Genomic DNA, 18,939 nt, shown 5'->3' on the forward strand with positions numbered 1-18,939 from the left:
AAGTTTATATTGTGTTACAATTTATGGAGGTGTAACAAAGTGTGGTCAAGAAGTTCTCTCTCACGCACGCCGGCGCAGGGGGGTGCAAATCTTGGGCCCCATTTACAGTGAAAAAAGGCTTGACTTGTGTGCAAATGTAATGTCGGACCGATCAAGACAAATATCGCCCAGCTAGTCTATGCCATCTTTTGTTATTTTTTTTTGTGGTCATCTTTATGACAACCTTTGGCTTTTCGTATGGCTTGTATAGATATGTATAAATAGGAGATGTGCCAAGGCCAGAAAAAGACAGATCGAAAAATCCACTTTCTCCTACTGCTACATTACTTCTGCTTGTTCTGATACAGTACTTCTGCTTGTTCTGATACAGTACTTCTTCTGCTACAATATTGCTTCTGCTTGTTCTGCTTCTGCTCCGTTTTCTGATAAAGTTCAGGTACTGCTTTTGTTCGCTAGCATAGTGCTTTGTGATGTAACTCTGCTGGTTTCTCCGTTGTATCTTGGGAAATAGACGTCCGCTTAATCCTCGGAGCACATACCGGAGGGGGCGAATATATTATAAGGAAACTGTACAAGCCACAAGCCTCGGTCTGTGTCATTCATTATGCACACGTTGTATAAGTACATTAGGGGTTTTCGGTACGTTGCATAGGATCTATGACAATATATTTTCAGCAATTCACACTTTCTTGTACAAAAGACACATTGATGATGGATTGATGGTCTTAGGTATGTTTCAGAATTTGCACAGGCTCTGGACCTTCATTCTCGAGAATTTTCTTGGTCTCTTTCATATGATTTTGCCTAATTTCTCTTGCTATTATCCACTTGGCGTCACACAATTCACATAATTTACATTTCGTTTCCATTTACCAGCTTTCTCCCAATTTTAGTCAAACCTAAAGATAGCACAAATAAGACGATTTAAGCATAAAACTTGGAATAAAAACATCAGATAAACACGAATACGAATAGAGTTGTTTGCCCTGATATATATACAAATGGAACAAATGCGCTTGACTCTTAAAAATGCAAGATTTGAAAATACCTTTAATTTTATTTTTGAGAATTTTGATGTTTCGTGAAGATGATAAATGCAAGTTGCCCCATAATAATGGTATCTCCAATTGGTCATATTTGCTGCAACTTGAGATAATAATATGAAAATAAAATATAAATCTGGATAACAATATTTACATAGAAAACCCCAAAAAATTATTAGAGATAAAACATACACTTTCTTAATACAGGAGAACAAACACCTCACAAATATTATCAAACCAAGCATTAAAATTCTATAAGATTAGAGAAAGAACTTTATGAAAGAATTATATGAAATGAGATGCAGGAGCTCTATTTATAGAGTTTTCTCATTACTGAGAAACACGCTTCCATCTTTCTCCAACCACTTCATTAATTTGGCCGAAACAACCATCAACAGGAACTCCCAACATATATATCACATTCAAATAACTTCGCATTCCCCCTCTTGGATGTGAGTTGGACAAGGAATTGACCATTTTAAAACTTTATCAAGAAAAAGTTCCTTAAAAAAACAAAGAGAGAGCACATCATTTGACAACTCTCACTATCAATGTAGGTAATTGTAGCCTTGTAGAAATTCCTTAGTAAATAGATCTATATTTTCTTTTTTTTTTGATAGAAACTTGTAACTTTATTGAGATAAATTATCCATTACAAGTTGAACTAACCAAAGAAAACTCGCCATTCATCCAGACAAACGATGGACTGGAGTGAGAAAAAAAACGGGCTAAATGATGGGCTACTACATTAGCCGCTCTGTAAACATGAGTACACTCCGAAATTGCAAGATTTCTGAAGCGTTCTCCAATATCAGTAGCACAAAGACCTACATAGCCAAGATAATCTTGTGTGGCTGCGACTGCTTGCACTGCCAGTAAGGAATCTGTTTCTACCAAAACATTATTGAAATTCTTCTCATAAAGTAGTTTTAACCCTTCAAGGACTGCTAGAAGTTCTCCATGGACCACCGAAATAGGCTGTGAGAGATCCGATTCCCGAAATCCAACAAGAGACGGCCTTGATGATCTCTTAGAACCCCCCCCCCCCCCCCCCAATACAGTACCAATCTGCTTCTTTATTGACACAAGCATCAGTGTTCAGTTTCAACAATCCAAAACCCGGGGGAGCCCACCTATGTACTTTAGGTTGTCGGTGCACGAAATTATAATGATTGAGTTGCGAGTTCACATATTGGAAGTCACGTAACAGCACCCCGCACCAATCAACATTCTCTACTATCATTTGTTCTCTATTACCATGAATAAAACTCTGCCTTTCCTTCCAAATAGCCCAAGTATGAATCACAAATGTTTTGAACTCCAACTTTATTAGTTTTTCCTTCATCCACAGGCAAAGTTCTATTGTGTGACTTGCTTTGGCTACCTTAAGCAAAAAAGAGAACTGAGATGTTTTCCACAGATGTCTGGTCACTGAGCAGAAAAATAAGGAATGGTAGGTTGAGTCAGTAGAGGCACCACATAGTGAGCAACTACCAGTAATTGGGACATGGTGTCGCCAGAGATTATGATTCGTGGGAATACAATCATGCGAGACCTACCACCATAAAATACGGATCTTAGGTGGAAGTGAAAGGCTTCAGATGAAAGCCCACCAATCTTCGTTTGGGAAAGCTGATTGATGAGCTGGAGTATCGAACATTCCCCTTTGTAACCTGTAACCATCACGAACCGAGTATTTGCCTTTAAATTCATATCTCCATAAACGTGCATCCTTATAATCACTTGTTGAGAGTGGAAATTTTAAGATTTCACTTTCAACATGCGGGTTGAAATTGTCGGATATGATATCAGACTAGCTCTCTCTCGAATTAGAGAACTGACAGTCAAGTCTTGTGCCCACGGGACCAGAGTAGCCCCAGTTCATTCTTCATACTAGGAATCCAATTATCATCAAGTATTTGAATGTCTTTACCATCGCCCACACGCCATAGAAATCCATCGGCAACTACGTCTTTACTCCAGGTTAACGATCTCCAAATTTATGATGGGTTGTTACCCTAGCCCCCCTTCCATGATGTCCCCATGCTTGAAGTATCTTCCTTTAAGGACTCGGAATATAAGGGAGTCTGGATCTCTGAGCAGATCATAATTTTTTTGCTAGAAGTTCCCGATTGAATTCTGTCATTTTTCAGAAACCAAGACCCCCTCGGCATTTTGGTTGACAGAGGAAGTCACAAGATTGCCAGTGCATCTTCCTTTATCCATTATCTAACCCCCACCAAAAATTGGCTCATGCTTTTTCTATCTCTTCACATAAGGGTATTTTAAAACAAGACATGACATAAGTCAGGATCGACTAAAGGACAGATTTAATGAGCACCTCCTTGCCCCCTGTAGTGAAACAATTATGGCTCCATCCTTGAATACGTTTCACCACCCTCTCCACCAAATTTTTGAACTGAAGTCTCTTGCTTTTCAATGATACCATAGGCAACCCTAGATACAGATCATGGAGTTGAACCACCGGTATAGTAAGTATCGTTTTGATCGAGTCAATGACCAACGGATTTGTATTAGGGCGGAAAGATAGAGCTGATTTGGAGAAATTGATCGTTTTCCCAGAGGCTCTCTCATAAGTATTCAGACAATCTTTTACCAAAACTCCTTCTTCCATTGTAGCCCGAAAGAATACCAAACTGTCATCGGCGAAAAACAAGTGAGAGATGATGGACTGTAATTTGCTATCTTCACCCCTTTAATCGGCCCTCTTTTCTCAAATGATGTGATTAACGCCGACAGGCCCTGAGCACACAACACGAATAGATATGGTGATAGAGGATCTCCTGGACGTAGCCCTCTGCCTGGTGTTAACGGTCCAACCACCTCTTGATTAACTCGGAAAGAATAAGATACTGTTCTGACACGTCTCATTAGCAGGGCGATCCATCGAGAGTCAAACCCAAGGCGAATCAACGGTGCTTGCAGAAAATCTCACTCCACACGCTCATATGCCTTGCTCATATCTAGCTTCAAAGCAGCATAACCACGACGACCCACTTTCCTGTTTCTCAACCAGTGTAAGATTTCAAAACCCACAATAACATTATCTGTGATCAGGCGGCCCGGGATGAAAGCACTTTGAGACGATCCAATGATTTTTGAGAGAATAGGGCGGAACCGATTGGTTATAGCCCTAGAAACAATCTTATAAGAGACATTGCAAAGACTTATCGATCTAAATTCAGACATGAGCTTCGGATCTTGTTAGACATGAATTTTATTGTGGCGATGATTAACTAAAACCAGCAGACCAGAACAGTAGACTAACTTATCAGAAGCTACTGGTCTCATAAAACTAAACCAGTAGAAAGGATAGTAATACAAAACCAGTAGAGGACGTTTCCTAACGTTGCTACCTTTATTGTTACTGTTAAAGGGTTCCTAGTACTAGTATTAATTGCAGCATTAAATACTATACGGAGTCATTTAATGCATTTTACCCAATTAAGTATGAAACAAGACTGATTGTTTTATAGCTTTTCTGCAGGAACTTCTTTCGGTAATAAAGCTGATTGTATCGGTTATCTGGAGACATCCTCTGATTGTGAACGTTGAACTCAGTCGATTATATATACATGGATCAAATCCTTATACGACACGATACTTCGCATAATATCATCTTTCAAGGAACAAAAGCTATTATCTCTCATCAGACAAATCTCGAAATTCCTTGAGTACAAAAAGTTCAACACAAAGAAAAGTAGCACACGCTTCATAGCTAATATCTGATCTTTTGAAGATCATCTTGTGCTACTGATTCTTACACTCTTCACAATCTTTACATCACTTACACTTTATCTAGAAGAGTTTGTAATCTGAAAAGAGTCTTCTCAGAACTTTGTGTTTAGCATTTTTGTGAGTTGAGAAACTAAGAGTTTCAGTAGGTCGAGGTATAAGTCCTTCTGAAGTGGGTTTGTACAAGAGTTGTACTGTAATATCCAAAGTCTTTTAGTTATACCTTCTGGAAACAGGAGAAGGGGAGACGTAGAAGAGTTTATCTTCGAACTTCCATAAACAACTGCTGCCTACTGTTTTATTATCTTTCAACTACTTCATCAGATTGTTTCCGCACGTTTTATTGTAATCAGGTGAAAGTATTCGCACAAGATAAACTACTATCCCTAACAGGATTTTAGTACCTCATCAGAAAAGAAAGAAAAACGAGTAGAGTTTATTCACCCCCTCTAAACTCAACTTCGATCCTCAACAATTGGTATCAGAGCAGGTTATTCTTGTTCGTGAAAACTACAACAAATGGAACACTTCAGCAAGATCCATATGTTCTCTAAGGAAGATTTCGATGACTGGAAGATCAGAATGCAAGCTCATCTTGCAGCACAAGATGATGACATGTGGTATGTCATTACAGATGGTCCACTGAAAATATTAAAGCCTAATGCAGCTGTTGCTGTTACTGAAGGTGCACCACAGATGGTTGAAAAATCAAGAAGTGAATGGACCAGTGAAGATAAGAAGAAGGCCAACCTTGATAATGTGGCGAAGGATATACTGTATAAAACTCTCGACAAGAACACTTTTAGCAAGATCAAAATGTGTTCTACTGCAAAGGATATTTGGGAGAAGCTCATCCAGATATGTGAAGGAAATGAGCAAACGAAAGAAAACAAACTGTCTGTAGCAATGCAGAAGTTCGAAAATCTAAAAATGAGAGCTGGTGAAACTCTAAACGAGTTTGATGAAAGATTCAGTAGCCTGGTCAATGAGCTAACAGCTCTGGGTAAAGAGCATAGCAACAGAGAAATAGCCCTCAAGGTGATGAGAGCCTTACCAAGAGAATGGGATGTTAAAACAAAATGGCTATGAGAGTGTCCAATGATTTGAACAAATTGGAACTGCACGACTTATTTGCAGATCTGAAAGCTTACGAGTTCGAATTAGAAGTAAGAAGTGGAGAAGAGCCTTCAAGCCTACCTACCAAGGCTCTTGTTGCTACTGCTACTGCTTTCACTGCTTCTGCCACTACCTCTTCTACTTCTGCTGCAGTTGCACCTCAGGCATTACCTACTGTGATCATTGACAATACATTGGAGAAGACTGCTGAACAAATCAGCAGTGATGCTATGTCCTTATTTGTAAAGAAATTCTCCAGGTTCATGAAGAAGAACCATCGAACTTATCAGGGTCCCAATCGCAACTTCAAGAAAGATTCACCATCTGGTGATATGGGATGCTTTAATTGTGGAAAGATAGGTCACTTCATTGCTGATTGTCCTAAACCAAAGAAGGATGACAAAAAGAGAAAGGATCACAAGAGAAATGAAAAAAAGACCAGAAGAGATCGAAAAGCAATGATTGCCGAAGAAAGCAAATCCAAATGGGCGGACTCTAGTTCTGAGTCATCTGACTCAGAAAGTCATTCCAGTGATAGTGATGCAGAAGAAATCAAATGTCTCATGGCAGACAATGACTCAACCTCGATATTTGAAGAGGTATTTGATTTTGACTCCAATGAATTTACACGAAATGATTTGATTGATGCACTACATGACATGGTAAAAGAGTATTCCAGACTTTCTCAATCATTTGAAGAAGTTAAGATCGAAAATCAAAACTTAAAGAGTCAGAACAGTAAGTTAACTTGCTTGCAAGTAGACAGCTGTAATGATTTACAAGTTAAGATGAGTAAATTAATAACTGAGAATGAAAGAGCCAAAGCAGATTACCAGAAGGTGCTTTCTGAAAACCAGACGCTGTCGCTACTGGTAAATGCTTGGAACAAGTCTTCTGTTTCATTGGAAAAGATGCAAGAATTACAAAAACAATCAGGAGATAGAAGTGGTCTCGGTTTTTGTAATAATGAAGGCACTTCTGAAACTAATACTAAGCCAACACTGGATATGTGCAAAGGGAAATACATTCACTTTGTGAAATCCAGTGTGGTACAGGAACCAGAGGTACCTACTGCTTCAGTTGAAAGGAATGTAAATCAGATGAACAGAAGAATGCACTATGGTCTGGGTTACGTTAAACCTAAGGAAAAAGTTGACCAGAGTTCAAGATTCAGAAAAGAATTCAACTCTGGAAGACAACATCCTATGAAAGTTAAAAACCATCAGTACTACAACTCTAAACCTGTTCAGAAGAGACTGAAAAATAGAAACAGAAGGGAGGAACAACATTTTAATATGCATACTGTTAGAAATAACAGACCTTCTACTGCACACACATCTTTGGATACCCGAAGTACAAGGTCACCAAGAATTGTACAAATGTGGGTCCCCAAAGGACTGATAAGGCTTGGACCCAAATAGATTTGGGTACCAGATACTAAAATTTGTGTATGCAGGAACAACAGAAGAAAGCAGAAGTCAGTAACTCTACATGGTATCTGGACAGTGGATGCTCCAGACACATGACTGGACAGAAAAACTTTCCGAGATAATGAGTTGTACTGGACCAAAGATAACTTTTGGAGACAACTCAAAAGGTAAAACCATGGGTAAGGGTAAGATTATCCATGGTAACATAACTATCAATGATGTGTTATTAGTTGACAATCTTTGTTACAATCTAATCAGCATTAGTCAACTATGTGATAATGGTTATTCTGTAGCTTTTCAGAAGCATTCATGTATAGTTAGAGATTCTGCTGAAACTACTGTGTTAACCGGAAAAAGAGAAGGCAATACTTACAAAGTCTCTTGGAACTCAAATCATGTCAATACTCCTACATGCTTAGTTGCTTCTCTTAGCAATAAACACTGGCTATGGCACAAGAAATTGAATCATCTGAATTTCAAGTCAATCAATTATCTCAAGAAGCAGAATATAGTTGATGGATTACCTGATATTAACTTTGTTAAAAATCATATTTGTTCTGCTTGTCAGCTTGGGAAACAGATAAAATCCAGTTTCAAGAACAAAGATAGCAAATCAACTTCAAGATGTCTGGAACTACTGCACATGGATCTTTTTGGTCCAATCCCCATCATGAGCTTAGGGGGAATGAAATATACTCTTGTTGTTATTGATGATTTTTCTAGATTCACTTGGGTAATATTTCTCGCAGGAAAAGATCAAACCAGTAGCCTCTTGATCAAGCTTCTGAAAAGAATTCAAAATGAAAAATCTTCTAGCATCATTAAAATCAGAAGTGATCGGGGTACTGAGTTCACTAACAAGTATCTTGAGTTATATTTGAATGAACAGGGGATTCATCATGAATATTCAGCTGCCAGAACACCTCAAAAAAAACGGAGTAGCTGAGAGGAGAAATAGAACTCTAAAAGAAGCTGCAAGAACAATGCTAGCAGATGCAGACATCTCTCAGCGCTTCTGGGCTGAAGCTATCAATACTGCTTGTTACACGCAAAACAGATCTATGGTCAACAAAAGGCACAATCATACCCTTTATGAAATATGGAAAGGGAAGAAGCCTAACGTATCTTATTTTCATGTGTTTGGTTGCAAATGCTTTGTGCTAAATAATGACAAAAATCATTTAACTGCTTTTTACTCAAAATCAGATGCTGGACTATTTCTTGGTTACTCTGCTATAAGCAAAGCTTTCAGAATCTTCAACAATAGAACTCTTAATGTTGAAGAATCGATTCATGTTGTCTTCGATGAAGACAACAGTGCTCCTGAAATATCTAACATATCTGATTTAAGTAACAGGCTAGACAGGATTCACTTGGAAATTGACAGTGAAGATGATGTAGAAGCAAACATCAAGGATCTTCAAAATCCAGAACCAGACATTCCATTAGTGGAACCAGAAGTACAGACTGTGGATCTACCAATACCAGCAGAAGACACTCAGGAACCCACTACTGGTTCCATCGAGAACAATCTCAACATATCAAATCAGGAAGATATCCTTTTAAATCCTTTTATCTGGAGAATATCTCATCCTCCATCATTAGTTATTGGTAATCCAGCAGCGCCTTTGAGAACCAGATGGCAAATGCTTAATAAATACATGCATGCTGCTTTTATATCTCAGGATGAACCAAAGAAAATTGAAGAAGCTCTTCTGGATCCTAGTTGGATTGAAGCCATGCAAGAAGAGCTGAATCAATTCAAACGAAATGAAGTTTGGTATCTAGTACCTAGACCATCTCACCAAGCTGTCATTGGAACTCGGTGGGTATTTAGAAACAAACTCAATGAAGAAGGCACAGTGGTGAGAAATAAAGCAAGATTGGTTGCTCAAGGTTTCAGACAGGAAGAAGGAATAGACTTTGATGAGACCTATGCACCAGTAGCAAGGCTCGAAGCAATCAGAATATTCTTAGCCTTTGCTGCTTTCAAGAATTTCAAAGTATATCAAATGGATGTGAAAAGTGCCTTTCTGAATGGTCTCTTACAAGAAGAAGTCTACGTCGAACAACCTCCAGGTTTTATCAATCACTTCTCACCTCATCATGTATTTAAATTACACAAAGCACTGTATGGTCTAAAACAGGCACCTAGAGCATGGTATGACACTCTATCACAGTTTCTTATTGATCATGATTTTACCATTGGAGCAGTAGATAAAACTCTGTTTACTTTAGTCAAGAATAAGCATATTCTTTTAGTACAGATTTATGTTGATGATATCATTTTTGGGTCAACTAACCACAAATTATGTGCAAAGTTTGGAAAATCGATGCAGGATAAATTCGAAATGAGTATGATGGGAGAATTAACATTCTTCCTAGGATTACAGATTAAGCAATCAGAGACTGGAATCTTTATAAATCAAGTCAAGTACACCAAGGAGCTTCTGAAAAAGTTCGGAATGGAAGCATGCTCTGCTGCTTCTACTCCAATGAGCTCATTTATTAAACTTGATAAAGATGAAAGTGGTATTCCAGTAGAGGTAACTCAGTATCGCGGTCTTATTGATTCATTATTATATCTAACTGCCAGTAGACCAGATATCATGTTTGCTGTTTGTATTTGTGCTAGATTTCAATCTAACCCCAAACAATCTCATTATATTGCTGCGAAACGTATTTTGAAGTACATGAAAGGAACTCAAAATGTCGGCTTATGGTATCCCAATGATTCATCGCTAAATCTTATTGGATATTCAGATGCTGATTATGCATGTTGCAAACTAGACCGAAAAAGCACGAGTGGTTTTTTTCAATTTCTTGGTGATAGGCTGATATCCTGGTTTAGCAAGAAGCAGACTTCCATAGCCACATCTACTGCAGAAGCAGAATATCTGGCTGCTGGAAGCTGCTGCTCTCAGATATTGTGGATTCAGGAACAATTAAGAGACTATGGGATTCAAGCCTCCGAATCACCTATATTCTGTGATAATACTAGTGCAATTGCAATCACACAAAATCCAGTACTTCATTCCAGAACGAAGCACATTGACATCAGACATCACTTTATTAGAGATCATGTACAGAAGAAGAACATTCGTCTGGAATACATTTCTACTGATCAACAAACAGCAGATATCTTCACAAAACCCTTACCAGAAAATAAGTTTTCTTACTTTCGTAATTCTCTTGGTTTGATAGATTTAACTTGATTATTTTCTGTTATCTTGGTTATACTTTATTCTTACTCATTTATTTATCGTATTGAACTTACAGTAAGTTATTTGTAGAAAAACAGAAGGAAAAGTCAGATACGTAAACTGGAACTTTATTAGAAACCATTTCTGTACATTACACGATGCAAAAGTAAAAACAGTAGATCTACAAATGCTATTTAACCAGTAGCGTTACATTTAGCTTTGGTCTTCAGTAATAGGAGCTCTCTGCAATTTGCTTGCAAAGTACTTCAATAGGAACAAGAGACTCCAGCAAGCTCACGGCCTAGAAAGAATCTAGCAAGCTTGGGTCTTGTCAGCACTAATGTATTTTTAGATGCCTTACAAGGCATCATAGATGTTTTCAGCATCATCAATCCACTTATCGCATTAGCATGCTTCTGGAAAGAATCGATGCTACATTTCAAACTCAATCGAAGCAACAGATTTGCTTGACTGTGGAAACTACATTTCCAGGAGTGTGTTTCAAGGATCATTACGTAAATAATGATATACTCAAACTTCTCTCTGAACATTTTTGCTTCGACTCTTGGATCCAACTCTAACTTTCTTTTATATTGAGTTTTCATTTTAGATTGTGTGTGTTTTATCTCGTTCCAGTTGTGCAGGTATTTATAGAAGAAACAAAGACCCTTGCGACTGTTCATTTCGACGGTTCAGATTGAAAGATGGCCAAGAGTCACTTGTCGCAATTATGAACACTTATTAGTTGCATTTACCGAGGGGGAACAATATTTTAGTCAGACTAAAAGTTTGACACCTTTTCAGAAAGCAGATAGAATGTTTGTCTTTTCGATAAAACTACAAGTCTGCTGGTTTTTGTCAAAGTGTTCAAATATTTCAGCACCATGAAACTTCCAGCAGACGTTATCATAAAACGACAAATCCTCTTCTGATTTCTTTAGTAACCATCTGGACAGCCCGCCTTTTTCAAAATTTTCAAAATCATTCGTATATCTGACAGTTTCTGCAAAACTTTTCAAACACTCAACCAAAAACATACTGACACGTGTCTTTATGTTTATTTCAGGCCTGTATATTTTTCTTAACTTCACCTTTTCACCTTTACTGTTTCATAACTATCGATTATTTAGCTACTGATTTCTCTCTATCATCACTAACTACTGCAAATTATATCTGCTTCTATCCTTATACAGAAATTGCTGGAGCGTACACTCTTAACGCTTATCAAGTCAATTTTGCCTCTGTTCTCAACATCAAGGATGAGAATCTCGTTAAAATGTTTCAAGACATTGAGAAATCGGGACTCAGAAAATTCCTGGAAGCACCCGCCATAATTTACAAAAATGCTCTCCTGGATTTTTACGCTAAAGCGTCAGTACATGAAGGAAAGATTGTTCACTCTCAAGGAGACGCATCTATCTCTATTGATGCCGCACTTCTAGGAGCGACCTTTCTTCTTCCACTCTCAGGTATTTCTGAACTATCTGATATTTCCAAAACAGATATGTCTGTTGCGCTTAGCTCGTTCTCAGCCTCTGGAGAAGAAGTGTCTCCCTCTTGTCACAAGAAATTACTTAAAATGGAATATCAAATTCTGGCCGATATTGTGGCAAAAGCTATTTTGATCAAAGCTGGCACCTTCGACAAGTTGACGAAAGAGAAGGTTCAAGTGATGATTGCCATTACTAAGGGAACCAAAGTGGACTGGAGTCATTTTCTCTTTAGAATTATGAAGTATATGGTTGTCAGGAAAAGTTCTGGATTCGCTGTTCAAATCAGCGCAATGCTCAAGGATGCTGGTTTCGCCTCAACCAGTGATCAGGATGTTGTTTCAGTAACCATGATTGATGCTGCGAACGTACTTGCTTTAAGGCCTAAGCCAACCGTGGCGGAGTTTGTTGCCTTGAAAATGGAAATTGGAGAAACTGCTTCTGAGGTTCCAAAACCTCAAAAGACAATTAAGAGGAAAAGAGTGATCATTTCGACTGACTCGGACAAAACAGCATCAGAAGAGTCTGCTGCTGCTGTTCAACCACCAGTGCCAACCCCAGCCAAGAAGAAACCTCGCACTATTCTTAAAATCAAGAAGACAGCAGCACTGTCTGAGATTGAGAAAATACCTATCAGACAGGTATTTCCAGAAGTGGTTCCTTCTGTTCGACCCATTACTTCTGCGACTGCACAAGCTACTGCATCTATTCCAGCACCGTCTACTGCCTCTGTTTTCAAGGCATCATCTGGAATAGTGATTCGAGAATCAAATAGTGGTTCCTCTGCTTTCCGACCTATCGTGCCTATTTCTTTATCTGATAAAGGCAAAGGGAAAATGGTTGAAGAACCACCAATTTTTGGACACAAAACAACTGTTACCACCGGCGTTGATCTTCATCTAGCAGAAATTGAAACCTCTGCAAATGATGATATGATTTTTTTTGATGAGTGGCACTCAGTTCGTCTTTTCCATTCTTTTGCTTACTTTAAGACTAAAGGGAACTATGCCATAATGATGATTGCAGAGAAGAAAATTTTTCAGCTTGCAAAAACGGAAAATGTTATCGAGGCCTTGCGCAGAAGGAGTTTCATCCTCGAGCAGCTGAAATGTCAGAAGCTAGAATCAGTCCTGAAAGTTCTTGAATCGAATTTTGATCCTAGTGTTCCTACTGCTGTTCAGTATCAAAATGTTATTGTGATTCTATCTGACAAGTTCAAACAGATGCGTGAGCAACTTCTTGCTCAAGAACAAGGCTTTGGCGAGCCTACTGTTTATCACATTGGCCTTGTTCCAGACTTTCATCAGAATCAGACAGTTGAGGAAAGGACCACAGCCTCCCCAAAGGCTTCTGCTCTCAGTACTCCTGCATCTCCGACAAGGCCCATTCAGTCCTCATCGTTGCTATCTGTACATGAACTGGCTTTGGTCGAAGAGGTCATTGAGTCAATTGTTCCTACAATTTCTACTCCTCTGGAAGTCGCACCGGCTACTTCATTGTCACATTCTGCTTCTCCGACCCCAGTTCAACACATAGCAGAACCAGATGCCTCTTCTTTATTGCCAAATTTAGAGATTTTTTCTGCTACTCATCAAGCAGCAATGCACATTCTTCTGGATCAGCCTTCTGCACCTTCTACTGAAGAACTATCAGTCTCACAGGCTGTTATTGCACCAACGGAAGAAATTTTGGCCTCTGACTTGGCCGTTCCCGCTGAAGAAATTGTTCTTCCACTGGTTGCTGCTGAACCTACTGTTTCTACACTTCCAGAAGAACGCACAGCAGACCCTGGTCCTTCTACTGCCTTGATGGATGCTAACCTTGTTTCTACTGCGTTGACTATCTCTCATCCTGTTCTGACTGAGACGAACTCTCGTCTTTCTGAGATTAAGCAACGCATGCTTGCGCGAACTCCCTCTCCGGAATCAGATGCTTTTAACCTAGAATTTCAGATTGAGTCTCTACAACGGGAACTCAACAACATATCTGATTTATTGAAACGTATGTCCTGCGAAAACATTTCGGAATTCAGTGGTGCTCAATCTTTCAGAGAACGAATGGGCAAACACATCTATAACACGGCGGAAACCATGGAAAAGATGTATGCTGAATCCGTTGTTTTCAGACAGGCTATATCAAGAACTCACGGTACCATCATGCTCACTCAAACTGATATACTTAACCGAATCACTGAGCATGATGATCTCTTCCGATCACTTTCTACTTCCGTGGAACTTATGGATGCCAAGATTGACTCTCAAAATCAATCTCTCACTTCATTGGATAATCGCATCTCTTCTCAAACTCCGTACCTGGAGATGCTAACCGATGGCATTCAAAACATATCCGGAAGACTGAATGACCTCTTCGCCCATGTAGTTGCGGCTGATGCCAAAAAGGAGGAAGATAGAGGAGATCCAGCAGGAGCCAGACAACCTGAAGATGAAGCTGAACCATCAACCAGAAGACTTCAAGAACCTCATAATGAAGAAGTCATCTTCAGGGATATTGAAACTGATTAATCATTGTCTTTGATACTTTATTGACATTACTATTTTTGTTTAAATGATTATCTGCTTTATGTATCAACTTTCTACTGTCTAGGTTTTTGCATCACCACAAAGGGGGAAATTGTTAGACATGAATTTTATTGTGGCGATGATTAACTAAAACCAGCAGACCAGAACAGTAGACTAACTTATCAGAAGCTACTGGTCTCATAAAACTAAACCAGTAGAATGGATAGTAATACAAAACCAGTAGAGGACGTTTCCTAACGTTGCTAACTTTATTGTTACCGTTAAAGGGTTCCTAGTACTAGTATTAATTGCAGCATTAAATACTATACGGAGTCATTTAATGCATTTTACCCAATTAAGTATGAAACAAGACTGATTGTTTTATAGCTTTTCTGCAGGAACTTCTTTCGATAATAAAGCTGATTGTATCGGTTATCTGGAGACATCCTCTGATTGTGAACGTTGAACTCAGTCGATTATATATACATGGATCAAATCCTTATACGACACGATACTTCGCATAATATCATCTTTCAAAGAACAAAAGCTATTATCTCTCATCAGACAAATCTCGAAATTCCTTGAGTACAAAAAGTTCAACACAAAGAAAAGTAGCACATGCTTCATAGCAAATATCTGATCTTTTGAAGATCATCTTGTGCTACTGATTCTTACACTCTTCACAATCTTTACATCACTTACACTTTATCTAGAAGAGTTTGTAATCTGAAAAGAGTCTTTTCAGAACTTTGTGTTTAGCATTTCTGTGAGTTGAGAAACTAAGAGTTTCAGTAGGCCGAGGTATAAGTCCTTTTGAAGTGGGTGTGTACAAGAGTTGTACTGTAATATCCAAAGTATTTTAGTTATACCTTCTGGAAAGAGGAGAAGGGGAGACGTAGAAGAGTTTATCTTCGAACTTCCATAAACAACTGCTGCCTACTGTTTTATTGTCTTTCAACTACTTCATCAGATTGTTTCCGCACGTTTTATTGTAATCAGGTGAAAGTATTCGCAAAAGATAAACTACTATCCCTAATAGGATTTTAGTACCTCATCAGAAAAGAAAGAAAAACGAGTAGAATTTATTCACCCCCCCTCTAAACTCAACTTCGATCCTCAACAGATCTCTCACTTTCAGGATGAGTATAACTATTGTCTCATTCCACCGATTAATCGGTGCTCCCCATTAAATATTTGAAGTGCAGCTGCTGTAACATCATCTCCTATTACATCCCAAAATTTCTGATAAAACAGAGCTGAAAAACCATCCAGGCCTCGAGCTTTATCTGGGTTCACATCAAATAGCGCTCTATGGATCTCCTTCGGCGTGAACGGTCCAGTAAGAATGCGATTCATGGTACAATCCACTGTCGGCTCTACTATCCCCACCAGTGCATCCAAGTCCGCAATATTTGGGCTAGATGAAGAGAAGAGTCTACCAAAATAATCCAGAACAATGTTTCCCATCCCCATAATTTCCGTACACCAATCCCCATGGCAAGAGATTAATCCCTGGATAGAATTATGTACCTTTCGGAGTGAGGATTTCTGATGAAAGAATCTGGAGTTCCTATCACCTTCACGAAGCCAAGAGATACGGCTTCGCTGCCTCCAATATAACTCCTCCTGGGAAGAAAGCTTCTCAACTTCACCTTCCAGCTTTCTAATCTTGTTGTTCGACGAGTTCCAATGCTCACTTGTTCGAAGACAATTCAGTTCGATTCGCTTTGACTTAAGTTTCTTTGGGTTGAAGGACACTCTAACCTCTGCCCATGTTTGTAGTGTGAGCTTACAAATGGATAAGCGATCCACTAATGTTCTATGAGAATCGGTAGCTCCCCAACCCCTGGTAATCACCTTCCTGTACTCTGACTCCAGTAACTAGTATTTTTCAAATCTGAAGAGTCATCTCATCTTTCTACGCTCAAAGAGATTTTGCGTGACATTCAAACGGACTTCGATGCATATCGGCCTATGGTCTGAGTGATAGAACTCAAGAGAGTTTGCTCGTACTGTAGGGAATAGTAGCCTCCAATTCAAACATGCCACAAATCTGTCGAGTCTCTCAAATATAGCACTATCAGCTTGTCTACAATTGACCCATGTAAACAGGTCACCGCGACTATGGATATCTTGTAACTCGCAAACATCGAGGGCATCACGAAACTCCTGCATTTGTGATGGACTCCGCCGTACCCCTCACAGTTTCTCAATGTCATAACAAATTTCGTTGAAATCTCCCCCGACTAGCCACGGTAACTCACATAACTCCGGTAAGCGTTTTATATTTCTGAGTAAGTCCCATGAAAAGCAGCGTAAAGATACATCCGGCTGCCCATAGAAACCCGTGAATCTCCAAGCAAAGTTTGTCTCCTGTATCATGCAGTCGATGTGGCCTGGATAATAAGATTTGATATAAACACTTACCGAAGTCTTCCAAAAAAGGATTAAACCACCACTCTTGCCGTGACTATCCACCACAAAACATCCAGAAAAACCCAATGTATCTCTCCATCTTCTATAGTTTACCTCTTTCATTCTTGTTTCGCATAAGAATAAAAGATTTGGGTCCTTTTCGGCAATCAAACGCCTTAGTTCCCGGAATGCACGTTGGTTCCCAAGCCCCCGGGCATTCCAAGATATGATATTCATAATGATCGACGGAGTTGCGGAGCAACCACCGTCTTATTATCTTCGGGATTCAGTATTCCGTCATTCAATCTAAACTTTTTTGATGGGCTCTTGTGATTCTTTTCTGCCGTGCCTAGAATGCTCGAAAGTCCTCTTTTATTTCCAGATACGGAGTGAGAGTCCGAACCCAAAAAATTCTCTTTACCCTTATCCCGTGCTCGACGTTTCCAATGTTTAGAAGAAGAACCCGCGAAGTCGATATCCATTACCAAGTCACTATCCACCGTCTTGTGTATTTTCTGCGATGGGCTGCGCTCAATATTAGGAGATGACCGAACCGCCCCCGCAACCAAACTTAATGGTGGTGGATTGAATTCCATCCGATCTGTAGGGATAATAAGATTAATATCAGTAGGCAGACTGTTTCTACCCTTATCTGTCTGCTCTGGAGGAACCTTTGTTGTAGAATCCATGCGATGAATAACGATAGCCAACTCTCGAGAATCCTGATTTGGGTAATTATTTGTCTCAGACTGAGATCCCTCATCATTATGTGGTTGCTTTGGTTTCGCCTCAGATGTTGAACTCCTCTTTCCCCACCCCGTATGAGAAACTGCCCTAAGCCATGTGCCAAATGAGGGTAACGATTTATCAACTGTAAGATCTTCACACTCCCGAAGAGAATGCCCCACTCTCCCACATGCATAGCAGAAATCGGGTAACTTTTCATAAACCAAGAGGACTATGATACCATCTGCATCTCTTGTTGGCTTTATCCGTATACACTTCTTGATTGGATTGGTGATATTTAGACAAAGCCTAATCCTCACAAATCTGCCTAGGAAAGACCCACCATCACCTCGATCTAATTATAGGATCTGACCTGTCATCCTCCCTAATTTCAGAATCAAATCTTCATGCATGCACTCAAGCGGGGTATTGTGGAATTGAACCCAAATATTGATCTTCTAAAAACCTACTGATCTAGGAGTTTTCCACTCCCCTGGTTCCTTGAACACAATAAGATTACGTGAAAAATTCCAAGGTCCATCCATCAAAGCCCGTGATCGATCCCGTTTAGAAAAAAACTCAAAGATAAAAATGTTGTCCCCCAAAGATTCGATAACACACCTTCTTTCCGTCTGAAGAATACGTGGCATTTGCTGGCGAAACGCTTCCCGATTTATTATCTTCGATGAAAAAATCTTAGCCAGCAGGCACATACTTCGTCTGTCGTTGCCTATCTGAAAGTCAGTTTCCTCGAGTTTCAGACAATCTTCCGTTCCAGAATTTGACAATTGCATCTCTGTAACCAACCTTGTTATTTCCTCTGGATCCATGTTATAATCTCCAAGAACCGGCGAACAAATTAGAATCACTCGACTGAGCGGATCAGTCTTGCCCTGGCAGACGACCGACCCTAACGAGAGATAACAAACCCTAGCATTTGCAGGAGGGAGAAAAACCTGTTGTCCATAGAATTAAATAGATCTATATTTTCAAGAATACTAATTTTCATATATTTCCATGATATTTACAGAAAAAAATCTTTATTCATCAATTAATAAAATATATTCGACCAATCACAACTATCGTTTGAATTATAATTTAAAAACTTTTATGCTAGATGAATTATAATTTATCGACCAATCACAACTATCAGTTAAATTATAATTTAAAAACTTTTGTGTCAGATGAACTTTAAGACAAAATTCTGACACATATGGCTTGTGGTATGAAATTATCATAGT

At 39.1% G+C, this 18,939-nt stretch overlaps 1 protein-coding gene across 1 annotated transcript; it reads right to left on the reverse strand.

Moving 5' to 3' along the window:
• Window positions 1-15,706: 15,706 nt before the first annotated feature.
• LOC140830081 (uncharacterized) lies at window positions 15,707-18,528 on the reverse strand. The gene is made up of 3 exons (XM_073193362.1): window positions 18,414-18,528; window positions 17,239-18,026; window positions 15,707-16,438 (listed from the first exon to the last, which is right to left on the reverse strand). Exons 1-3 carry the CDS (start codon window positions 18,526-18,528, stop codon window positions 15,707-15,709), a joined length of 1,635 nt encoding a protein of 544 aa, XP_073049463.1.
• Window positions 18,529-18,939: the final 411 nt, after the last annotated feature.

Source organism: Primulina eburnea, chromosome 4 (assembly GCF_022965805.1).
Source record: "Primulina eburnea isolate SZY01 chromosome 4, ASM2296580v1, whole genome shotgun sequence".
Taxonomy (NCBI): domain Eukaryota; kingdom Viridiplantae; phylum Streptophyta; class Magnoliopsida; order Lamiales; family Gesneriaceae; genus Primulina; species Primulina eburnea.